The sequence below is a fragment of the Denticeps clupeoides genome, chromosome 11 (assembly GCF_900700375.1).
Source record: "Denticeps clupeoides chromosome 11, fDenClu1.1, whole genome shotgun sequence".
NCBI lineage: Eukaryota > Metazoa > Chordata > Actinopteri > Clupeiformes > Denticipitidae > Denticeps > Denticeps clupeoides.
This window is the reverse complement of record NC_041717.1, coordinates 6,224,750-6,250,583: the sequence shown is the minus strand read 5'-3', so window position 1 is coordinate 6,250,583 and position 25,834 is coordinate 6,224,750. Positions and strand designations below refer to the sequence as shown.

The following is a 25,834-nucleotide window of genomic DNA, read 5'->3' as shown; positions in this document are numbered from 1 at the left end:
CTGTAAGTGAGGATGGAGAGAGGGAGAGAAGGAGAGAGAGCGCAGGGAGCAGACCGGAGGCGGTTGGGGGAAGGTTGGGCAGGAGGACTCTCTTCTGGACTAATCCCGTTTCCAGACCTGCAGGCTGCGCCCCACCCCGTCTTATCGCCGCTCTTGAGTCAACGGACAACCCCCAGATGCAGCTCCTCGAGTGGGGTACGGGGAACCTAGTATCCAGACCAGGCAGGTCAGGATGACGCGAGGTCACAACAAGGTTAAGAACACATGCAGACGTGCCCCACGGATTGCATGAACGAAATAAAGAACCCCAGGACCGATCTGGACCTATCTGGGATGGAGCGAGTCGAGGAGCGGGAGGAACAGCTGTTCTTCTTTTTGGAGTAGTAAATCACCCCGTTCTCTTGCTGGGCCGCGAATCCCGCCAACCTCTCCAGCGGATCAGCTGCAGCCTCCCTGTTCCGTAGCGACGGGCTGGCACACCCTGTACCGTTTCTGGGTCCCCGTGGAAGTCTGCTTTCCATTACCTGCATCTCCGGCTACGATTGAGCGGGACCGCTACGTTAATGTTACGTTTCTCCATGAGAACAGTCACACCAGACCACAGATTGGAAGGTTGTGTTGGATTTTGAAAATCTATGAAGTTGAAGCCATCAAAACCCATTTTGTTAAGATCACTGAGTTACACTTTTTCGGAATCAAGATGATCTTTGTTCATTTACCGTTGCGAGAAAGCAGTAGCATTTCTGTGTCAGTGTAATTAGACTATCTGGAATCTTGAATTTGAGCAAATTTGGTTGCTCTTGCATGAGGCTTCATTGGACACGTACTGGGAATTAATTTTTTTTTTTTTCCCTCAAAAAAGTTTGGATTTCCTACTTGGCAAGTTTCTCAAGCCAGACTTTAAGCGCATTTGACCTAATTTCACGTAATGGCAGTGTTGAGTGTGTAAATAGTTTCACTTGATTTGGTTTCGCTGTAGTGCAGTCAGTTTCCATTAGCTTTGCTTGAAATGAATCGCGGGTCCATGTTCACTCCTACTTTCATTCTTTGTTAACTTAAATGCAGTTGACTTTTTTTGCTTTTTTCATGTACATTTTGCAGAAGACTGACTCCGATATGTTGGATTTCATGATACGTTGTGATTCTGTACATATTGCGATATTCTACGATGCCGTGTACAATCTGTGTGGGTGGTAGGGTTGTAGTAGCCTAGTGGGTAACACACTCGCCTGTGAACCAGAAGACCCAGGTTCAAATCCCACTTAATACCATTGTGTCTCCAGGGGGGGACTGTCCCTGTAACTACTGACTGTAAGTAGCTCTGGATAATGGCGTCTGATAAATGCTGTAAATGTAAATGTGTGGATCACATTACATTAGTAATTCTGCCAAATCCACAGAACTAAATTTGTATACAAAAATATTGATATTCGATGTCCCTGTATCGATACAATATCACCACGTAAAATATCACGATATATTGGTGTATTGATATTTACCCCTAGCATATGGTGCACTAAGAGATAATGTTAGTTGAGGCAGCCATGTTCTTGTTCACCACTGGATTCGTCATTTCCAGTTCCGAATGACCACTTATGAATTGTCTCAGGCTCAGACCAACACCCTCCCTGTGTCACCATCCTGTTTGTTTGTTTGTTTGTTTATTTATTTAGTCATATTGATCCATTGGATTTGGCCAAATTTGAGGTGTTCGTCTAACCTCTCTAAGCCAATCCCCCTGTTAGAGTGCCACAGTAGCGGTGTTCTGTCGAACGTCACGTTCCGTCAGTCGGAGAAGAGGCGCAAGTCATCTGTAATGGTTCAGCTGCTTTCTTTTCAGGCGAAGCGGGAAAGTAGATGTTTTTGAGCGTCCTTGTTGTGCTCTTTCAATACTGATGCAGTTAAAAACTTTCTTCATTGATCTTTATTTGACTTGGCTAGATTCGGTGAGAAACCACTGAGGGGATTTGATTAAAACCAAACACCCACTGAATTTCTGAAAAATGTACGGCCTACGAGATGCTCTTGTTTTACACCATTGAAATAATCCCAAGCTGGCCAGGGCAAAGGACCAAACAAATCAAATAAATCACTTTTCATATCTGTACTTACAACCCATTCCCGGTGGTCCCGAGGTTTTCGTTACCGACAGCTGTGGTGAAGTTGATTCTGGTTATTGTGCGAGTTTGTACTGACATACCCGTTTCTATATGCAAGCAGGAAGTGTGTGTGTGTGTGTGTGTGTGTGTGTGTGTGTCGAGCAGGGCAGGGTGGGGGGCGCTGGTTCTTGTATGAAACGGTGAAGGCCTGTAAAGCCTGCAGGCCGAGTCCTCTGGGGCCTGGTGGGTGCGTTGGCAGGGGGAAAGGCAGGGCCATGAATAGGGGCTTTCAGTCCCTCAGACCGGGCTGAAAGGCAGGACAAAGAGGCCTGGGCGGTGGCTTCCAGCCGCACAGCTGAGCCGCTGGCCGCTCGGCACAGTCGGCCTCCCTCGGCTAATTTGAATACCGCCGCGTCCCGAGCCCCTGTTCTTCACCGTCTTAAGGCACATGGTTCGTCTGTCGTTAGCTGTCCACGGTGGGCGGGATTTTTATTTTTCATTTTCTCCTGTTGACGTCCTATTAGCTCAGTCTCGTTAATTTCACTTGGCCAATAAGCAGCCGGCTTGCTCGGTTGCTTAACTTTCCATTTCGTCTCTTCGGGGTTATTATTCATATTAGCACGGGCTTAGTGAAAGGTCTTGTTAAACATGCATTAATGCTGTCTTTCAGAGGAACACGGCTCTCCCTTTCTCCCTCCCTCCCTCTCGCTCACTCGCTCACTTTCATTGTGCCTAATCAGAAGAGTGACGGTTGTCAGGCGGACAAAGTTATTCATTCGCTGAATTTTTTCATGTATTTATTTTTCCTCACCTTCTTTGTTCAGAGGCGTTTGCCAATAAATGCAATTAAGGGAAACGAAGGCTTTGGCCCTAAATCAGTTCCCGGAATTCCCGATTTCTCCCTCGGTGCCGCAGAGCAACCAAAGGCTGCGCTTTCTGTCAAAACGAATGGCTCGTTTTAGCTCATCCAGACACACTCTGCCAATGGGATCTCCATTTTCAGATGTCACTCAGAGCTTTGTTTACCCCCCAGGGTGAAGGGTGAGGGGTCAAGGTTCAGGGCCTCTCGACTGAGCGGGATTCCTAAAGCCTTCAGTTGGCTGAGCAAGCCAGGGGGGCAGTTCTTGGACATTTAATCACAGAATTTGCAGGAAGAATAAAGCCGGTTCTGTCTTCTGCAAAATTCAGGCAGGGTTTTTGTATGAAAGCACGTTTTTTAAGGGTTAAGAGTTAATCGGTTCATTAAGCTTATTTTTGCGTCATGTGGTCCGTGTCATTCAGTCATTGTAGCTTTTGGTTGAAGCCGTACGAAAAACCTACTCCTGCAACCATATTTGTGTTGACGTGAAACCCCGCCCATCCCTCCCCAGATGTCCCGAAGTCAAGTTTATTATGCAGTTCCACGCAGACCTCAAATTGCAGCTGCATGCGGCGCGATCTGGATTGTATTAGCTGAGGCGCTGTGATTTATAAATTGTTTCTCAGGCCATAAATCCCTGCTGTAATTGTGCCCCGAGTCCTCCCTCCTGCCCCCGCCCCTCGCCGTCACAGCGCCTGGGTCCTGCCGTAATTGTTTGCAGGCCGCAGCAGTTAAGAGCTTGGAAGAAGTTCATTGTTGGATGGGTGTAGGAGAGATTTGGGCATTAGTGTGGAATTTACCGACTGAAGGTATACAGTCTGTGCCGTTCGGTCCCCCACGCAACGCCGCGTCGCCGCCGCCACCGCCCGCTGTTCCGAGGTCATCCACCGAGCGCTCCTCTGTTTATTTCCTGATGGGATCTGGCTGCTCGGAGGTCAGTCGGCGCGGGCCTGGTCTCGGCAGGCCTCCAGACCCGCGGAATAATTGATCTGGGCCTCCCTTTAGTTTACTTTGTTGGGAGCCTGGTGTTTCAGCAACAGGGCTCTTCTCATCACGAGCACCTTCTCTTGGCAGATGAGGCGCAGTTTTATTTCATTCCCACTGTGTAAACGCGTGGTCCACGTTTCGGCTCCTGCGGTCGCGCGGGAGCGTTTGCCGCCTTTATTATACCAGTCAGGTGGTGACTGGCGAAGAGTCAATGAAACTTTTGAAAAGAAAGCGGTGTGGCGTTTCTATGTACACTTCCAGCTGACCACAGCGTTATCTGAATACCAATATCGATTTCACAACCCCAAAACACACCCTAGTGGAGGAGCTGAACTGCGCTGATGCTGGCTGTAGCCATGGTGCAAAACAATGCTTTTATGCCCTATTAATGCTAATTAGTTATGCAGAACAATTGTGTTCTCGGGATGTTCTGTGATGGAAAAATTGGAAGTCATGTCAATGCCATTGATTACAGAATGGTAAAAGTAGAAATGTCGCTGTTCAAAATGATTTTAATTAATTTGCACGTAATAAATAAATACATTTTTGCACCAAATATTATAAGACCTTTCTTATTAAGACTAAGTCTACTGTGGTAATTACATACAATAAATTCTCTGAATTTCTGGAATTTCACAAAAAATAAGTCTGACGATTGTATTGGAATAATATTGTAACAGTGTTCCGGCTATTACTGGCCTCCGAGGTCAGGAAAATAAATGACCAGGGCCTCTCCCGTTCCATGCTATCATCTTCCCCTGACGTGTGAATGGCTTTGTTCACGGTGTTGGCCGTTCTTAAGAGCCTAATGCATCTCTAGCAGTCAGGGGACGTTCTCCAGTTGGTTGGCACTCCATTGTTTCACTCTCAGGTCAGATTGCAGTGAACCCTGAAGAGGTAGAGCACCTACTGACCCCTGACCCTGTCTTGGTCTGCCTCTTCCCTAAAGACCCATGCTGAAAGGGCCATTGTTGGAGTAGTGGAGGTGGTACTTGAGTGTTTGCTCCACTTTCTTTCTCTCGTGTATATATCTCCATCCAAAAGAGCTTGAACAGCATATCCGGAAACCCAGGTGCACCCCACTCTACTGTCCGGATTAGTCAGATGTGTCCTTCATGGAAGAGTTGCGGCCAGAAAGCCAAGATGGAGATTTTGGTCCGGATTCATGGTGTCCTCAGAGCTGAGAAACTTAACTTTTTATCATGCAATACGATTGGTTGAGTGTTGGTTGACCGTGATTGGCTGGATCGCGTGGTACAGGGTTCTCGATTCAGAAGTAAGGTGTGTGTGTGGGGGGCCCTCAAGCCAATCCGACGCATGCTGTCCTCGTGCGTCTTTTTGAACGTCACGTAGTAAAGCGGCGTTGTCTCTGGGCAGCTGTAACGGGGGCGGGGTGATGAGGTAAGCAGTGGGGTTTTTCTGCGATGGAGGTGGGGAAAGGGTGTGTGTGTGTGTGTGTGAGAGAGGGAGGTGGGGAAGGAGGGGCCGCAGAAGGAACACAATCGGGCCTCTGTTTTCATAAGACTTGTGGTATGTGCCAGCAGAAAGAAATGTGTTTTAATTTTAAATATGAACTCCCATCTTTTACCCCACCAACCACCCACAAACGACACTTTCTCCTTCCCTCTATCTTTCATGGCCTCCTTTTCAGAACAGGCTAAATAACCGCGATGGAGTTTTTGGCGGGCGCGCTGCGAGATCAAATTTCCCTTTCTCCTGACAGGGAAGAAGTTTGCTATTTTTTTTTTGTTTTCATGTCAGTGATTTAAGTTCACAGATGAGTATTATGCCGAGGTATTTAACTTATGCCGACGTCTTGTTGCCAGGGAAACCTCGCATCCAGTTGAGGCCCAAACAAATTGCACGTTGCATTTTCGGCATGCCTCATGCGGTCACATCTGGTTAAATGGTGTTTACCGTGAAATGAGCGGCTGGGCCTTCTCGAGGTGTGGCATCCGCGAGACAGAAAGACAAACGTCCATTGCAAAGTGTGCGTGCGTAATGTAAACCGATTTACAATGCATTTCTAATCTCAGCGGGGTTTTATTTGCCAAGCGGGTTCGGGTTAGAGTTGGCTTTAAGGCCTCCGAAAATAAATTAAACACATCATTTATAAAATTAATGTCTAACCACGCTTCACTTTGGGTTATTGTGCTAATATCATTCTCATTTGCAAAAAAAAAAACGTTTTGGTCTTAGTTTGTTACACTTGGTAATTTAGCGTAATGTGTTGATATTGTTGGTTTTGCTTCTTAAGTGCTTGTGTATCAATTCAGATTTTTAAAAAAATGTTACTACTTGTTTATTGTAGCACAAGTTCTGAAATCTGGTGATTTTTCTCTCTAACTTTTTCTCAACTTAAAACCGCATAAATATATAAACCAATAACCATACTGAACACACTCAGGCTTATTAATAAAGTATTGCGCTGCAGATGGTTACTTTCTCAGTAACTGTGATTGATCGTTCGCGAATGTTTGGCACGTCGCTTTTAAATTTCAGGGTGGCTTCGTACCTGACCATGTTTACCAGTTGAAAGCATGTGACGAGGACATTCTTCTCATTTGGCGTTTCTCTGATATGAAATGGACCTTACCGCAGCCACCTTGCTCTTCATTAACAGAAACGCACCCAGGCTGTCTTTTGTCACCCGCTTGGAGTGTCCTCTCGAGGAAGTCATGTCACACCTGGTCCCGGTCTGTGGAATCAGGATGTGACCGTGACTGCTGCTCTGGGTTGTTGAGATTTCAACACTGTGAATTTAAATGCCGTTGACTTGTGTTAAACTCAATTGTTGCTCCAGAAATTCTTATATGTCCACGGTCAGGCTGTAAGAATCAGTCAGGAAAGGAAGGATTGAAGGGTTTGATTCATTTTCATTCATTTGAGAAGATCACTGTGTGTTGGTACATATGTAGTTTATATCCATCTTTTGGAAAATGATTGATCTGAGGCTTTTGCTTAACAGCACATGTTCACGAAGAGGAGGAATGGGAATGAGTGCTCGGGGTTAGATTTATTAAGACTGTTACTTTAAATGTGTGTCCATTTGGTTTAAGGAGGGGGGGGGCTTGAGTGGGCGGGGTGGGGTGTACGAGGGGGGCTTCAAACCTCCATACTTCCTCTCGTCTTTCCATTTCCTTCCACTCCATCTCTCTCTCGGTCGCTCACTCGCACCCTTCCTCCCTCCCTCTGCCTCACTGGCACTCTTTGCACTAATAGTTCTTTTGTGTATGAGAGCATGTTAAGGGGCCTGTGTACCCTGGCCTTAATAGGCCATGTTGGCATAGAAACCATTGCACCGGAGAAGGGTGGCCTTTGACCGTTTTTTTTTTCCTTCTTCTTCTCCTCCTTCTTCCCCTCTGGACCAGCCTTGAATGGGACACTATGGCCGGCAAACGGGTTACAAAGGAAGCCTGGCGAGCAGCGGGAGTAGCCCTGTCACAGCCCCTTAACATCTGAGGCCTTCGATACGGCGGCCATTAGCCGGAAGTCCAGGACACCCGTCTTTAACGCTCAAAAAACGGCTGTTGCAATGGCACACAGATCATAACGTATTACTCCAGACCAGAAATGCCTTTTAAAGTCGTCGTGGTTATGACACAAGGGTTCCAAATAGCATTTTGTTGTTTTTGTTTTTCCCCTGGGTCTCACACACACACACACACAAAATCCTCATCCTGCAAATGCCTCACTGTTTTCTTAGCTGATACCGGTGTGTGGAGTTCCCATGGAAAAGTGATACAGCGCTCACTTATCCTCGACAGATTTTGAAAGGAGGTGAAATATTTGCTCTTTATTTTTATTTAAACAAATTCCCATTTTTCACGCAGGTGATCTAATCCGCGCCCTGTCGGGAGGAGAATGGCTTCTCTCTCTCTCTCTCTCTTTTTTTTTTTTTTTTTTTTTGTGTAAATTAACAATGGGCCAGTGCATGCCGCGAATGCGCCCGTTGAAGGCAAAGAAAAGTCTCATTTGGATTTCGGTCTTGCTTTGCTCTACACAATTTGCTCAGCCAGGGCAAACATACCTGTGTCTTGACCAGACTTGCTAATGTGAGACCTTGTTTACTGATGGGAACGTGGCTCAATCAGGCTCTGATTACTGAGCGGACAAAGGAAACGGGAAGGGTTTTTTTTTTTAAATAGTTCAATATTTTTCTCGCATTCACATTAATTTCCTGGAATTGCTTGCATCCGGTAGAGTCTGCGTTTTAGGCTTATTTTGCATTGAAACAGAGTCTGGGTGGTGCAATATGTGCATAAACCTTGCATTATGCATTTTAACACATCTGTATGCAATATTCAGCAGGGCCTTAAAAATAAGCTATTTTTTTTTCCTCTTCAGTGTATTTCAGTTTGGTGAATTAATTTATTTGCAAATACTTTTTTTTTTCTTTTCCCTGCAATGCTGCTTGTTAGCAGCGCAGCTTGTTGCATGGGAAAGCAAGACTAATTGTCTGTTCATCCGCCACTTAAAATCTAATTAGCACTCTGGGAGCCACGGTTTGCTTAAGAATTGTTTTAGTAATTGTTTAATTGCCCGCAGCACACAAACAATGGGTCTGAGTTCTAACTAGGTGGGACTCTCTCGTTTGTATTGTCTGCCCCCGAAAGTCTGGCGACTGTCTTGTCTCGCATAGATCAGCGCCGGGGTGTCAATGGCTTGCATAAGCAGGTGATTTGGCCGCACAATGGGCAGGCATGTTGGGGCTGATTGACAAGCCCATTATCTGGAGGGACTGTTTAAAAGGGTGGGGCCGGGGGATCATTAACACCTAAACCCACGGCATGCTGTGTGGCCCGTGTGGCTTCTCCTGGAGGGCTGAGGTGAGGACACAGAGGGAAGAGGGCAGGAGCACTACGGGTGATCGGAATTGTGGGCCGACTGATGAATGCCACCCACTCACTCAAAAAAAAAAAAAAAAAAAAAAAAGTTCTCTGCGCATTAAATGCTACACCGTTTTTGTATACTGTTAATATTCATTGTTAATGATTTAGTTTCTGTTACTATGCCTGCCATGAGCTCTGTAATAAGTACCCAGAACCACTTTTGCATAATTTTTCTGTGTGTTAGCTTCGCCAGTAGAAATCTGTAACTCAAACGCTGAATTCTTTTTTTTTTTTTTTTTTAAACAAAACAACAATTATGAGAAAAATGAACAGAGAAATTCAATAACCTTTTTTATTGTTAATGTTCACTGCTGCAGTGTGTTTAAATGCTCACCTTCCATACTTGCTGTGACTGTGGTTTTGACAGAGGTTGGCAATCAGTAATAAATAATATTAATGAAACGGTGGTGCCACAACTGTACTACTAGGTCCTGTTAAATCGATTTGATCCCAATACATGATATTGGGATCTAATCGATCATAACCGCCTAAAGCGATGTGGAGCAAGCAATGCCGCTGTGACCATTTCAGTAAAAATTTGATCATTCGGTACGATGTATTGTGATAAATCTTTGTGCCATATCGCCCAGACCTGTTCTCTAGGCTTTTCAACATGCATGCCCTGCATGCCGTGCTTTCAGCTCCTCTAAAACTTCACTTTTGTCAAGTTTCAGTAGGACGTGAAACTTTTTCAAATGAAAGCATGTCATTTGTTGCCTAAAAAAAACTGCAGAGAGAGAAAAAAAAAAAAAAAGTTTTGTGGAAGAGTATTTCCAGGGCCCTTGGCAGCGCTGCTGCTTTACGACCGACAACAAATGTGCCCACATCTGCCTCGCTTCTGATGCTGTTCTCCAGCCTGGCATCCAGACGCCGCCGCCACCCTCTCGCACGACAAAGACTCTTGGCCTCCCTCGCTCCCCTCTCCATGAAAGCGGCGAAACAATTAGACCCAAACTCTGGCACGGACCGGCCCCAGAGCATATGCTGTATTCTCTCTGTTTGAAGAACCAAAGGGTCCTGGACTTGGCTTTGTTGGAATAAAAAAAAGAAAAAAACTGCGATTGGGGAGAATTTGCCACCTTTTGTGACATCTGCACCCTGCTCCACATCACCCTCCCCAGCTAATTGAGCTTTCTACTGATGTTCCTTCTGAGCCCTGATACGGATGGGAGTTGGAAGACAATTAGAGAAGCATGAAAATGGACCAGATAGTTGGAGAGTAGCGGTTTTTCAGCAGCCCAGTTTGGAAGTTTGCTGCCTGTTTAAGCCTGATGCACAGACCCGGTTTCCATGTGGTTTTAAAGTTATCACTTTAGCAAAGATCAAACCACATGCTGAGCTCCACATGGTCAGAACAGGACAATCAATACAGGACGTGGTGCTGGTATTAGTGACTATAATCTGACTGAATAAAATGGAGGCGTGCTGATAAGCATATATAAGGGCTGTAATTTAATTTATAAATATTTAATGTATGAAAGTAAATGAATTTTTTTTCAGAGTCTTGGCTGTCCTATTCTCACCACTAGTGGACTTCTGGAGTCACATGGCAGACGTTGGTGTCCGTTGGTTTCCAAAAGCTGCTGTGAACAGGGCTACGTTAACCCTGCGTGAGAACAAAGCGGCAAATTACAGGGGTGTTGGTAGCCTAGTGGGTAACACACTCGCCTATGAACCAGAAGACCCAGGTTCAAACCCCACTTACTACCATTGTGACCCTGAGCAAGACACTTAACCCTAAGTTGCTTCAGGGGTGGACTGTCCCTGTAACTTTTGATTGTAAGTCGGTCTGGATAAGGGCTCCGATAAATGCTGTAAATGTAACAAAGCTCTGCAAGTGAAACCCTACACACAGCCTTCTAACACTTTATAAACTCGTATTGTCTCGTTTTTCTGTCCTCTGCACAGTGGTCTCTTCTCAGTAGGTCTGGCACAGTGGCAGCCAGCCCTCTCGGGGTTTTGCAAATGATGCTAAATGCACCTGCAACGCATTATCAGCGCGCCTGAAGTGTACTGCAAAGCCCTAATTGCCTAATTGGGTTCATGTGCGCATGTTTTGTGAACCCCGCCCTGACGGCGACGCCCCCCTTCTTCTTCGGACTGAAGTGAATTCTGCTGACGGGTGCCCGGCTGCTGCGTCCACACCTGCCGGCTCGGGGTCGGGGTGGCATGAGGCCTCTACTGTGTGGAGCTGAAAAAAGCGATGGGGGGGTTTCATTTTAGAAAATCTTCTTTTAATATATATATTTATAATAAGTATTAGTTTAAGTATCTGTAATTGGTGTTACTGTGACATGTGGGTGATACCTGGAGCCCCGTGTCTGCAAACTACAGCGGCAATTAGAAAAAAAAGGTGCGGCTGCTTTTAAAACGCTGCAGGGCATGTTTGGTGGGGGAAGTACTTTTTGGTGGTGATTTGAAGGGGGGTTGAGCGCTACATGGGCTCACTGGGGTTATCGCAGGGAAGGAGGGGGCGTCATGAGGGGCTCAAAAAGGCCAGCTCAACAAAACCGGCTGCAGAGGTACTGGTGATTGACACAGATTAGATGGTAAAATCTGGGTTGTTTTTGGGAGGTGCTGGTTTTTCTTTCACCACAGAAGGCAGCATTCATTAGGCAGCGTGCGGAATGGAAAGTGGGTCTCTATAGAGCCCCGCTGGCCTCCGTAAGCGCCGCTCTCCTGACAGTCGGACTTATGCAGACCCCGTCAGCTGGCCTGGACCCCCCCCCCCGATCTGCTGCCAGGAAACAATACCCCCCCTTCCTCCTCCCACAACCTCATTCCTGAACCCCCCCCCATTTCCTTCCCTTTCCCTGCACTCCTTCTTTTCATTCGCCGTGGTGCAGTTTTTCCATTTTTATCCCGGGCATTTGTATCAGGGAGGAACCGTTTAAAAAGTCACCCGGACCCTGCGCTGTGGGGTGACAGGTCCTCGTTGACCTGGTGTCATGGCGAGTGTTACAGCGAGTCCCTGAAAAAAACCGACACACGTCTGTGCATTTCAAAAACGATGATGATGATGATGATAAAAAACAACGCTGCTCTTCAGGGATCTAATGCTGCGGTTTTGTTGTTTATTGAGGATGCAGATAAACTGCGGTCCTCGCTGGGGCTGTTTTGCGGGTTGTTCTTGGTAAAATCGGTGGCGCTCGAGGTTTCTCTGCTCGCACTCATGCATTTTGTAGGAAGTGTGTAGATTGTGGGATGCGTCCGTTCCGTGTGTTCGGGGATGCTACAGGGGGCCTTTTTACGTCGCGTGTGCATGAAGGAGGGGCTCTGACTGAGTTATACCCCTGGATACCCCAGGTTCCTACAACAGTCTCCTTTCCAACGAATCAGCTTTAAACGCGCCACCCTGCACGTGAGCCCCGGCGTTTGAACAAAAAGCCCGGGATGGTTTTAAAGAAAATGGCGTCGTGCATGAAAATCTGCTACGTCCGGCAACTAATATACAGACCAGATGGCCGAACCCCACAAAACCCCACCAACGTAAAACGGGGACTTTAAACAAATTGTCCTGTTTAGGGGTGTAGGGTATAAAAATATCCAAAAGTTAGTGTCTCTCTCTCTCTCTCTCTCACACCCACACACATGTGCATAGACATATGCGCCACACACACTTACATTTTCTAATTCGGACTCACACACTCGAGACATTTGTCGTTGGAGAAATGCCCACAGCTGGACTCCTGTAAAACCACATTCCCCTGCAAACCCTGATTTCACACTCTGGTTGCTCTGCTCATTCTCTCACACACACACACACACACACACACACTGTACATCACTGTGTAAATCTGCCAAGTATTTTATGTTGTACGCATTTTCCATACATGCACGTCACCTTTGTGTAAGTATTTGGTATTTATTTGTCACATTGCGACCTCTTTGTCTTTAAAACAGGACTGTAAAATGTTGCATGTAAGGTATATGGCGGGTTTTTCCTCACCATTTCCTGATCTTCCTCATTATCTCTGCACCCCACAGTACCTACAGATGAAATGGCCTCTTCTGGACGTTCCGGGAACCGCGGCCCTTAAAGATTCTCGGTCCCCCACTCCCGGACACTTGGTGAGTGCATCCCACCCTGCACACATACCTGCTCAACCTGTAGCTGCGGTGTGAACAGTTCAATAGATAGTGAAATGTAGGTTATGGAGGCATATAAAGACTCTTTCTGATCAGAATGAAGTCACAATGTAATAATGCCACGGTGCGAAACGACGCAGAGCAAACGGCTTTGTGAACTTTGAGACACTTTAGACACATTTCTTTTTTTTGGTTTGTTCTTATTGTTGACCTGACTCGACCTGTTGGGTCTGTTCAGGTTCTTGGGGCAGAGATCAGGGTTGATAAATTCACATCACCCCAGAGCATTCCAGATGGGAGAGATTCGCCGTCTGAAATGATGCACCATGGGTGGCACATATCTGCCCGATCTTCGTTTCAGGGCACTAATCCGGGGATATGAACTTGGCGGAGGAGAGGCGGGTGGTGATTCAGGAACATGAACTCCGCCCAGTCGTTTCCCATCAGTGTCTGCTCTTCTCACATCTGTGTCTTTTTCTTGGGAGATGATGATGATGATGATGATGATTATTATATAATGTTCTGTACAAACTCTTTATTGAGCCCCTGATGTCCTCAGGGAGCTGCTGTCCTCGGGCCACCGCTCAGAGTTGCTGCGCGGGTCACTCCCGTCTCAACTGGAATGCCAATTAAACTTATTTTATTACAATAAGTGCTGACCCCTCGCTGACCTGCTGCGTATATGGCTCTTTTGTCCCGGGGACACTGTCGGGTTGTGTGTCTGGCCGGTCCTGCCAATGGGACTTTATTTTATTTACTTTATTATAAAATGCGTGCAGCCGCATTGACATGGCGGGAAGGGGGGGGTCATGACAATTAAGTTAGTGCAAGATGAATGGTGGCCATTGAGAATCTGACTGGAGCGCTTCCTGCTTGGCATGTCTCCACCCCTCAGCCATTGCCCCGCCCCTTTCAGTCAAAGAAATAATAAAATTTTTTTTTTTTTTTTTTTTTTTTTTTTACGCCGGTGGCCAATCTCGACCATTTACTTAACCTTCGTGTCAACAGAAAGGTCATGCCAGAACAACAGCAGGCTCTCACCAACTCTATCAGCATGGTGTTTTGGAGGACCCCTCCTGGGTCTCTCCTCCTCCCCCTCAACACGTTCCGGAGAGTCCTCAAGACCCGTGTGTTCTGTCCTGAATGTGTGGGAGAGCGAAGGTACAAGTGTGAGCGCAGAGGTGCTGAGAGACGGAGTGTCTCCGGTCTGGAGACGGCAGGGATGGGTAGAGCGGTGTTCTGCCTTCCGACGGCGATGTGGGTTGTCTGTGGGACTGCAGGCCATTTAATATTGATCACGGCCCGAGACGCTAACGTCTCCGAAAAAGATGGAATTTAGGTCTCCTTATGCTCATGTGAATGATCAGATGGAAAAAAAAAAATACAAATAAATAAATAAATAAAAATTTTAACACAAAAAATCATGACTATTCCATAAAATAAATAGTTGCGTACAGCATAGCTGTATTTACCATATTGGGTGTGTATTTAGTGACTGGCGTTGAAAAGCTGTTCCTGCAAAATTTCACATAAATTTACACTTATAATGTGTTTGTACATTACAATTCAAACAATTTGTTCAAAGTATTAAATAAAAAAATAAAAAAATAGCATGTTAATTTCTGACCTGTAGTTAGTTAAGATAAAGGGGAGAAATGAACCCGTATGGATGTGTAAGAATATCCGTGCCGTCTACAGTGTTCTCTCTGAGCGGCCTGTCCGATCGCGCCGCCATCATAGCTACCACCTAGATTGAGTCATTAATACGTCATCAGTGTTTTCTTAGTTTGACCTCTTCATTTTGTTTGTGGAGACACCGGTGGGAATGATGCCCTCAGACATTGGACATTCTTTCTACAGACCTGGGCCATAAGGCCTGTATGCTAATTTGTGGGGCTACGCCATCCGACGCCTTAATTATTTAGTAGACTGGTTTGCTTAGCATTCCGTCTGCTCCGTTCCTGGGGTCTGTGTTTCGTTTTTTTTTTTTTTTTTTTTTTTTTTTTTTTTGGAAAGGGGGGATTTCTTCTCCCGTCTTGTGGAAAACCCACATCAAAGAGCAATGCAGTATGGGATTTGCTGTCAGTAACTTTGTAGGAAAATGTAGCATGCGAAGTGGATCAGGATCATTTGGTGTGATTGGGTTTTAAGCCCAACTTTGACATCACCGATAGTCGCGGACAAATCTCTGATTGGGGACAAATCGACAATTTATCTGTGAAATGATCTAGTCATGTCACAAATGAGCCTACAGCAACAGGAGGACTGAAAATGTCTGGGACCTCCAGCTCTCTCAGAGACAAACCTATTGGCGCCCATAGTAATAGAACGTTGGATTGCAGACCCAATTGTGTCCCCACTCCCCCCATAAATCGCCAATCTGTTCAGGAGTCCGAACTGTCACGGCTTGATTAGGACGTTGTGTAGCCTGAACTGGGTCTAAGAGGATCTGTCCTGGCCGAACCACCATTTACGGTTCAACCGGACAGACCCACAGCGTTTCTTATCGTAAACCTCATTCTTGCAACCATTCCGAACCTAAACAGTCGAGCATCGACCACGCTGTCTTGGGCCAACATACCGGTCTAATATTACACTTCCCCGCCCTTCCTCCATTATTAAGCCGTATCGGCCGGGGAAAATGTGTGGCGGTGCAGAGCGGTTGAGAGTGTGAGGAAAGTTGCGTTGCTTCGCGAGCGTGGCTGTGACCGTATGGGTCACTGTTTACCTGCGTTACCCACGTGGCGAACAATGGAACATTGTAGGGCTGTCAGTCAGCATCTTATGTGTCATTATGAAATCAGAGGCGAGCCACCACACGCCTCCGCTAGCATGGGCTGGCATTCCGAAGATGGCTGACCATCATTCCATCGCTCACGATGATGCAATTAGGCCTGAGCTGCTCGAATATTTATTCTTCTGTTCTTTGTTTCTTTCGTTCTTTTCTTTGGTGCTTTTTGCACCGGTACCCACGATTGGTGAGCGACCTTTTGACCTGCGGAGGCTCGTCCGTGTTGCGTAAGGCGGCCGGCAGGGCGAAGCCCAGTCACGAAAGGGACTGGGCCCCCCCCCCCCCCCCCCCCCCCCCCCCCCCCCCCCCCCCCCCCCCCCCGAGCGGCCATTCACACACAGCTACTATTCCTGGACGCTCTCTCTCACGCCCCCCCCTCTCTACGTGACTCTTAAAACGAGGTTGACAGTCACCGATTCCTCGGGCTCCAAGCCAAAAATCTCTGTGTGTGTGTGTGTGTGTTTGCGCGATGACCTCTGGATGACCACCGAAGCCGATGTGCCGTTATTGTTTTATCGATGTGCTTTCTTGGTGTATTTTTAGTGCGTTGAGGGGGGCTGCGGGGACGGTGGGGGTCCGTACTCTAAATGCAGATGCCACGGTCGGCCCACTCTCACGTCCGCTTCCTGCTGCAGATGACAAACATGGCTCAGATTTCCCAGCATGCCATGCATTCCTTTCGCTCTTTTTTTTTTTTTTTTTTTTTTTTTTTGGGTGGTGTTTTTTTGTAAAGAGGGTTCTAAACCTCCCACCCAGAAAACACACACACACACACACACACACACACACACACAGGGAGAGAGAGAGAGAGAGAGAGAGAGAGAGAGAGAGAGAGAGAGAGAGAGAGAGAGACGCCCAGCTCGGGGGGGTTATTCAGTTTGTCCAGAGCCCTCTTACCCGTTGGCTGTTTGTATAGTAATTCATCTCAGATGTGGCCCATCCAAGAACATGTTTGCTTGAATGAAATCCATCCTTCCACCCACGCTGGCCAAAATCCCTCCTTCCCCTTAACAGCCAAGTGCTTCCCTGGCACTGCGGTGGCGCCGGGCCGGGGAGGCCCGGCTCTCAGGTACCCGCCGTCTTTCACCGGCTCAGCAGGTTTCTGCTGGCTCTTCACGCCCCTGCTAGCACGTCCAGCTCTTTACACGCCCCACCCCGACGTGCCCGGAGACTCCGGTTCCCTTATCTGGTCCCGATGTGTGTCCGTGTGCGTTTTTAAATATTACTTTTAATCTCCACCACTCATCTTTCTTTTTTTTTTTTTTTTGTTTTTATTTCCTTCTTGCTGTTCTTACGTCGGCGTCTCACCCTGCCACCACAGTCGAGGCGTCACGTGACTTGTTCTCCCCCTCATCGTGTTTGGCTGCGTAAATAAGCTTCAGATAGACATCGGAATCTCCGTACACCTAACGCATAAACCATGGGAGAAGTAGAACGGTGGAGTGTCGGTCCGCAGGGTCTCCGAAGTTCACTCCCCGCCCCAAATTGCAATGTTAGTCAGAGACCTTTCTTTCATATTTCTCACACACGGCCCATAAAAAACTAAAAAAATAATAAAAAAAAAAACACCGATTTTTTTTTTTTTTTGCCGCTGTTATTTGCAGTAAGGAGTCCTGCTCAAGGTCCCCAACGTGATATTTTATTCTTGTCGACCCAGAGACTACATTTATGTATTTTTTTATCTGCAAGCGTCGGCGTTGTTCGACTCGCATGAAAAGCACCTGGAAGAGCTGCTTGAAATTCCGCTGCGGGCGCCTGGAATAGGTGCCGCCCGAACCCCCCGGAATCGGCTCGGCGCTCGCGCGGTGACGACTGCCGCATTCCGGGCCATTAAATATTGATGGTCATCATTTCCGAGTCTCATTGAAGTGTTGCCCAAAATGCGCGCTGGCACCCGGGTCCCGGGGTCCCCGGCTGGATCCGCGCCGCATCCATAATGCAGGAGGTTTGTTCTTTACCTTGACAAGCGAGTCGTGCGGAGTCCAGGATTCAGTGGCGCAGAGGTCCCCCCCCACCACCACCACCACCACCACCACCCGCTGAATTTTACCAACTAAAAAATAAAATATATAAATAAATGCCGGGTTCCCAGTACGAAGATACGAATCGCGCTGAACGCACACGCGCGTCCGCTGCGGTCCCACCTGACGAAGAGGAAAGCGAGTTCAGGAAGGTCAGAGGTCGAGGGGGGACTGAAACCGGGAGAGACGCTTCAGGGTCCCGGTGGAGAGACGGGTGCCGTTGCGCCCAGAATTGAAAGCAGATGTATTTTCCCACCAGCGTTATGACGAATTTTTGTCATTTTCGAGAATGATGTTATGCGGTTCTGCCGCCGCGTAGTTGTGTGGTTAATGAACAGGTTAAATGTTGCTCAACAACATTTATTAAAAGCATTTGTTGAGCTCGATCATTTTTCTTCCCAAACAAAAGTAGTTTCCTGTGAATGGAGAAGTTTTTAGAAATGCTGGTTGATGTCTTACAGGCGAGCGAGGACAAAACTGTCTCGCTAATGAGACCGGCAACATTGCCAGAACGCCCTGCAGAAGACGCTGGTGGTTCTCTGGGGGCCGAGCGAGCGTGTGTGTGTATGTGTGCGCGAGTGTGCGATCGTGATCGCTGTTTTGTTTTGCCCGCCGGGCCGAACGGACTGTTCCTGCCGTAGTAATGGGCAGCAGCGTTGCTGGCAGGCCTCCGCGGTCTTCCGCAGTTTCTTGGTGGCGTTCCAGGTTGCATCATGGGGTCCCGTCACGCTCGCTAAGCGTTGTTTACCATAGACGGCGTGGCACCGCCCACTGCTACAAGCTGGAATGCAAACACATGACGAGTCTAAAGCACAACCAGACATTTTGACCAAAAGTCTCTCTCTCTCTCTCTCTCTGTCTGTCCCCACAGTCCAACAAAGTTCCTGTGGTCCAGCATGCCCACGTCCACCCACTGACCCCCCTCATCACCTACAGCAATGAACACTTCTCCCCTGGTACTCCACCCTCCCACCTCTCGCCAGAGATCCTTGACCCAAAGACAGGTACGTCTCTTCCTAATTGGTCACTTTTTGTTAAACGCGGTACCGAACGCTCACGTGTCATTTTCATACATCACCACCCGTGGATTGTGATGTTGTTTACCCGTTCTCCTCTCTTCTGTCAGGCATTCCTCGCACCCCTCACCCCTCGGAGCTGTCCCCATACTACCCTCTGTCCCCAGGTGCAGTGGGACAGATTCCCCCACTGGGGTGGCTTGTGCCACAGTGAGTGTTTTCTTTTTTCTTTTTTTTTTTTTTTGTTTAACACTAATGTCAAAATGGTGCCGGATGTGGACTTCCGTACTGATCAGGCTCATCCGCCGTCCGGTAGGATTCGGCCAACAGCTTGAAATATTTCATTTTTCTCCTCTCTCTCTCTCTCTCTTTTCATGTCCTCAGGCAGAGCCAACACATGTACCCCATTCCCCCTGGGAGCTTCCGACACCCCTACCCCGCTCTGGCCATGAACGCGTCCATGTCCAGGTGAGGGGCCGCGAGGGTTGGGTGAAATCACGCGGCTTTTTACTGCAGCTCTGATTTTGGCGGCAGCGCCGTTTTACCGGCCTCTTTCAGGCAGACATTCACATCACCACACAAAAGGGGGGTGAAAGGCGCATGGAAAGATCAGCAGATCCCACCGGATCCCGGCTTCGGCTCGGTTAAAGTGGGAGAGATTTGTCAAGGGCCTTCTGGTGTGTGTGTGAAATATTAATACACAGCTCGATGCGATCAATAATTCCTGTAGCCGGGCGGTTTTACTCGCCATGCATCAGTCCTCGGCAGGCTGCGTGACTCTTCTTGGTCGAGGGCAACTCGCAGTTCGCCGGTTGAGTTTTGGGGGGAATAATTTGATACCAACTTTATGGTTCTGGGGTGCAGCTCCCTTCCTGTTGCCTCTTTCAGATCGTACAGTTATATATGTGCTTATTAAACTCGGGGTTCATTCTTTAAATTGACCATTTGAACCAAGTGGTGACTTAACAGCAAAGGTAGGCTATTCATCGGACGTCGTGATGTTGCAGTTTCTGTCATAATTTACACAATTTAAATTTACACTTAATACTGTATTTTCCTCATGAGTTTTATACCGGAAAGGGATATTCCCTATCTGGTCATATTCTGCTGTTGGATGCATTTTGCATATCAGCACTTAGAATTTGTGTGGCGATATGTAATGCAGCATGGCCAAGATTTTATTATTTTTTATTACGAGGTTGTGTGAAATCTTTTCTTTTCTGTTTTTAATTGAGAATAACACTAATAATAGACTATGGCTCCAGCTATAGCAGACATTTCTTTAAAAACGTTCTCTTTAAGCCTCATCAGCAGTTAAGCAGGGAGAGCCTACAGGTTTAAAGCCTCGTGTTTCCTCAGGAACAGCAGCAGATCGGCTCCTGGGTGTAAATGTGAGTTTTTGTCGAGATTTTAGCAAGAACGTGAGATCGCTTCTGGTGTCTGTGACAATGGCCCATTGTATCTCCCTCTGGAAACTGGGAGCGGTACGTCGGTATCTGAAGGTGTCCTGTTCAGGGTGCTGTGCAAGACGTTTCCGTGGTTTTGGAATGGCTGGTGGGGGGGGGGTGCAAGGAAAGTGGTTTCAGGTGTCGGGCTGCTCCGTCACCATGGCAACCACACACTCTCGCCTCTCCCCAAAGCTGGTTTGAATAAAGGAGCTTTTCAAGAAGTCTTTATTTGAACAAAATCTAAAATATGTACTTGTAGCGCCGGGTGGAAATGAGACTTTGCGTTGTTTCTGTCTAGACGGGCCATTAAGCGGCCGGCGTAGTGTTTACATCAACAGCTCACGGTGAACAGAAGACAAAGAGCCACACAAGTGGTTTCCCTGACTCCTCAAACCTCGGTTTTAGCTTGACAATGGTGACACCAGTTCAGCCTCTTAAACGGATAGTCTGGCATAGGGGTGTGTATAGGCAAGGATCTCACGAAACGATACGTATCACGATACGTGGATCAGAAAACGATTATATCGCAATAAATTGTGATGTTGGACACTGCGCTATTCTACGGTTCACTGAAGATGTAAAAACAGCTGAAATACAAGTTGCTGTGATCAATCTGTCATGTTTTGAAATGTCACTTTGCCCGAATAGCCAAGCAGTAATTGAAATTAGCCAGCTGTACAGCGCCATCTACAGGCGTGGAGGTTGTAGTCGCACGCTGATTCTCGTCTCTGCTGAGCTCACTAAAGAAAGTGCTCGACAGCACCACCCAGTGGACTACATTTGTATACAAAAATATAGGTAATTGATGTCCCTGTAATAATACAATATCACCACGTAAAATATTGCGATGTATTGCTGTGTCTACATTTCCTAACACCCCTAGTCTGGCATCCCCAACAAACGTTTTATGCGTCAGACAAGAAATTTGGCATCAGGATATGGATAACGTGTCACCCAAGGGACATTCATCTGTTGCTGGATGCAATTTTTATGTAGAGACCTAGTATAATGCAGGTTTTGAGCAATTTCGAGGGCAGCCACCGTGTCGTAATGTTTGGGTTTGTAACTGGATCGTTTTTGCTGAACCCAGTTCTGGTTGATCTCAGATTTCATTGCCAGAAGATGGGTGTATTTAGTCTTGTATTAAATTTAATCTGTGTTTTTAGAAACTGCTTCTTGTGTTTCTCAGACTCTCAGACATAATTGTCCTGTTCTTTTTTTTTTTTTTTTTTTTTTTTTTTTTCCGTCTTTTTGTTGAGTCATGGTGACTTTTGAAGTAACTTTCTTCCTCTTCCTTTGTGTGTGTGTGTGTGTGTGTGTGTGTGTGTGTGTGTGTGTGTGTGTGTGTGTGTGTGTAGTTTGGTGTCCAGTCGTTTCTCACCACACATGGTGCCGCACCACCCCCACAGCCTCCACCAGACGGGCATCCCCCACCCTGCCATCGTCTCGCCTGCCATCAAACAGGAGCCCAATGGACACATCAGCCCAGCAGCACACTCGTGAGTACCTTTTGTCCTCGTCTCTGTATTTTTTGTGACTTCTTGCCCGCTCGTCAAATATTTCTTCATTTATCATTTTCATTCCTCTTTGAGTCATTATTTGTCCAAATTTGTCAAACGAAATCTGTTTGTTCTGTACTGTTCTCCTGCAAGGCCATGTTCTGATGACACCCATCTCACCCAAAACAGGAAGTCCCCTGGTCCGGTGAAGAAAGAGGAGGACAAGAAACCTCACATAAAAAAGCCACTGAACGCCTTCATGCTGTACATGAAAGAGATGAGGGCCAAAGTTGTAGCAGAATGTACTCTGAAGGAGAGCGCAGCCATAAACCAGATCCTGGGCAGAAGGGTACGGAGTGTGTGTCTGTCTCTGTGTGTGTGTGTGTGTGTGTGTGTGTGTGTGTGTGTGTGTGTGTGTGTGTGTGTAAGGGAGAAAGAGATAAGAACATGTGAAATGATCCTCGCTAGGAATGTGCAGGGGTGGGTGGTGAAACTTTGCATTCATGTATTTGTGGTAATCCTTGCAGGGCAGTCGTCAATGATGATAAAAATCTATAAAACTGAAAATAAAAATTTGTATTTTTGAAATATTTGATTTCTCAAATGCAATTTTGCACCGTTTTATCCAAAGGCTGGATACAAATGAACCTCATCTGTACATTTACACTCATGTATGTCTATCTGCCCAAGTGTATACATGGGCTGCGTGTGTGTGTGTGTGTTCTACAAGGCCATGGATACAATGTGTCAGCTGACTTTCGCGTTGTTGTTTGCAGTGGCATTCACTATCACGAGAAGAACAGGCCAAATACTATGAGCTGGCGAGGAAAGAGAGGCAACTCCACTCACAGCTCTACCCCGGCTGGTCAGCCAGAGACAACTACGTAAGCCCCGCCCACCCGCCACGCGTTCTCACAATAATCGGATCTGTGTTCTTGAGAATTTTTACAGACGGCAGTATATCGCGAGTAAGCTGTCCGCCCCCATCTAGAAATCTGCCTCCAAAACCGAATCAGCCAATTTAGCTGGAGCGTTACCTGAACAGCGCCTGTCACTACAGTCACTGACTCGCCGCTGTTATTGGGCTTGTGGCTGGTTCGCTGCTGTAAAGTCAGCATTTACATAACTAAATAACTCTAAAGAAAACTTGACCTTTTAAAAGATGTTTGCACACATGACTCCTTGACTGAGTGGGTTTAAATGGCCCAGAATGAGGAGGAAGTTCACCGGCACGTCAATAAGCCCAGAACACGGTGATGTTTTTATGAATAGTGTTCACTGTCTATTCTGCATAAGCACTGGTATCGATGCAGTGTGAGCTGTTATTTAATCGTTTGAAGTATAAAAATTGGTCCGGTTTATTATGTTATTTAATCTTTTAACACTAAAGAACTAAGAACTAAAAGAACTAAAGAACCCCCCCCCCCCCCCCCCCTCTTTTTCCTTGTGCAGGGAAAGCGGAAAAAGAGGAAGAGAGATAATAAGACGGACTCAACACCAGAGGGTAAGGGCCTTTTACCGTCTGTCCTGTCAGCCCAGGACCGCACTTCCTTTGAGGGATAAACCTGTTTACCCCTAGCTGACCCAGGCCAGACATGCATTCAGTGCAGGAGAACAGCAAATGTCCAGTTTTTCAGTTTTACTTCAGATTTTAATCCAAATGATACAAAAAAATGAATTACTTAAGACATGTTTAGCGAACCTTTGTTTCAGATATTTGTCAGACCAATGTACTATTTTAGTTCTATTTATTACTTTCCATATCTTGATTGACTTTAGCACCTTTCTAACGCCTCTTTCCCCTTTGCACGCCAACATGCAGCATAAGAGATTCAGTGCTAGCAGAGGCAGCTTTGCCTGCTACTCTCAGTCTAGGAGGGTGAGTGAAGTTAGTATAGCTGCAGACCCGTGAAGTGGCCACCGTGTTTTCCCTCAAAAGACAAAATCCATTCGTTCTGGCATCTCCCAATATCATGTCTGTGTGGTTATGCATATTCTTAAATCGTTCACCAAGATTTGTGTTCATCTTCAGTTCATCACTTTTGGTTTGAACCATTTATTGTATTGGTCTGTGATTTTTTTATTTATTTATCTTTTTCTGTACATATGAGGTCACTTGGGACGGGTGTAAGATGCCACACAGTAATTCATATCCTGCTGTTCTTTACGTAGTTCTTTACATAGCTGTTCTTTGTGAATGACATTATTTTCGATAACCTGGCGTCATGCAGTCATTTACATGATCCAGCTTTGAAAGTCACATTGAACCGTTATTTAAATGGATTGAAAACAGACGTTTTAATGTCTGCCTGCATCGATCAGCATTAAAGCCACAAGTGAAGTAAACGACAATGAGCGTCTGGGATACAGAAGCACCTGCAGCGAGTAAAGGCGGCAAAAGTGAAGATCTGAGTGACTGACGAAGGCCAGATTATGGTTCTGGGCCAGTGGGTTGCAGGCTGTCCAAACACCAGCTTCCTGTTCTGCAGTGGTCAGAACCACCGAACGTGGGCCAGCTTGATGCATCATGGGTAATGATGCATCATGAGTTGCATCATGAGTTACTATAGAACTGCGAAAGGGTGACGGATGGATCTCACGCCGCAGCTGATCGGTGTGTAGAAGTGAGATGTGTCGCATGAACCATTCGTGTCTTGTGGACGTGATTTTTATTTTTTTTTCCCCATTCGCCGTCGTTCTGTAACGTGACCCGTGGAACTGCGTGATCTGGGGAATGAATCAGCTCTTCATTTTGTGTTTCCGCTCTCAGATTTTTCAGCACGCAGTAAGAAGCAGTGTGTGCAGTACCTCCCGCAGGAGAAGATGATTGACAGCCCGGCCTCGTCACACGGCAGCATGTTGGATTCTCCGGCCACGCCTTCTGCTGCACTGGCTTCCCCCGCTGCGCCCGCCCCCACCCACTCAGAGCAGGCCCAGCCCCTTTCTCTCACCACCAAACCAGAAGGTCGTTCGCACCACCACCATCATCCCCACTTCCCAATGCCAGGGAAGCACCCCGGAGTCGCCACTTCGTCTTCTTCCTCCTCCTCTTCCTCCTCCTCCTCTTCTTCCTCCTCCTCCCATCCCACCCTCTCCCTTGCTATTGGAACCTCAGGCAGCCAGTCCACCTCGCCCCTCCTCACCCGGCCAATCCCCTTCACCACCCTGCACCCTTCTATGTTATCTCCCACTTCCCCGTTCCACCAAGCCGCCCTGCACTCCCATCATGCATTGCTACAGACACAGCCCCTCTCACTGGTAACCAAATCAACTGACTAAAACAACTGAAGCAATTTTCTCGCTGTTTGTTCTTTTTAATATGCTGTACATTGCTTTTTACCTTTTTAAATAGACTTTAGGTCAACTTTTTTGATAATGAAAAGGAAATAAATATCGGTCAATATTTGATCATGTCCTTTTCTGCCTCTCCTTTACAAAACAAAGTGTATTTTTTGTAAAGTTTAATGCAGAACTGGTTTCTTATTTGATGCATTTATCCAATGAGCTTCTTGTATAAAAGAAAAACGTGTATCAAAATGTTCTTTAAAAAATAACAAAAAATTAATAAAAAGATCTATTTCATTTTTAGCTGGTAAATAGTTTGAGTTTTAATTCATAGTACTGGCAACCTATCAATCCTTTGCAACAAGACCCTCTCCAATTTGAATTGTGTGACGTTGTTGATAAATAAACATTGTACATTGGTTTCTTAAACGTTCTCCACTCTCGTTCTTCCAGAATGTGATCCCTGCTTTATTTCAGTGCGGAGCGGCGAGTCGGTTTTTGCTCGGTGAAAGTTCACTTGGTTGCAGACCTTGATTTAAAGCAAGACTGCGCAAGAAAATCAAAAATTAATATATTTTTTTCCACCCCAGAAATAGAATCACTGTAATCTACCATGTAACGGGGTTTCCTGCCCTCGTCAGTCAGTCGCCTCATTTATCCAACAACCCGATCTGCTGACTGGCCGGTTCCGAGTCTGGGGACGACTGCCGACTAGGCATCATTTTAGCCTTGGTACAGTCCTTAATGCAGCAGCGGGATGATGGCGAGAGAATCAGTCACAACCACATGCCAAATATGCAGCAATCAGCTGTCCTGTGGTCAACACACACTGCACATGACTTCACATC

The 25,834-nt window shown here is 46.7% G+C and overlaps 1 protein-coding gene across 1 annotated transcript in view; it reads left to right on the top strand.

Annotated features, from left to right (window-relative positions):
* Positions 1 to 25,415, top strand: part of tcf7l1b (transcription factor 7 like 1b) — a 31,939-nt gene extending 6,524 nt beyond the window's left edge. The window contains exons 4-12 of the mRNA XM_028996552.1: positions 12,825 to 12,908; positions 18,610 to 18,742; positions 18,865 to 18,964; positions 19,139 to 19,222; positions 21,561 to 21,701; positions 21,891 to 22,050; positions 22,478 to 22,585; positions 23,154 to 23,205; positions 24,472 to 25,415. Coding sequence (XP_028852385.1) covers positions 12,825 to 12,908; positions 18,610 to 18,742; positions 18,865 to 18,964; positions 19,139 to 19,222; positions 21,561 to 21,701; positions 21,891 to 22,050; positions 22,478 to 22,585; positions 23,154 to 23,205; positions 24,472 to 24,980 — 1,371 coding nt within the window. The 3' untranslated portion in view covers positions 24,981 to 25,415. The remainder of the gene's footprint in view (positions 1 to 12,824; positions 12,909 to 18,609; positions 18,743 to 18,864; positions 18,965 to 19,138; positions 19,223 to 21,560; positions 21,702 to 21,890; positions 22,051 to 22,477; positions 22,586 to 23,153; positions 23,206 to 24,471) is intronic.
* Positions 25,416 to 25,834: the final 419 nt, after the last annotated feature.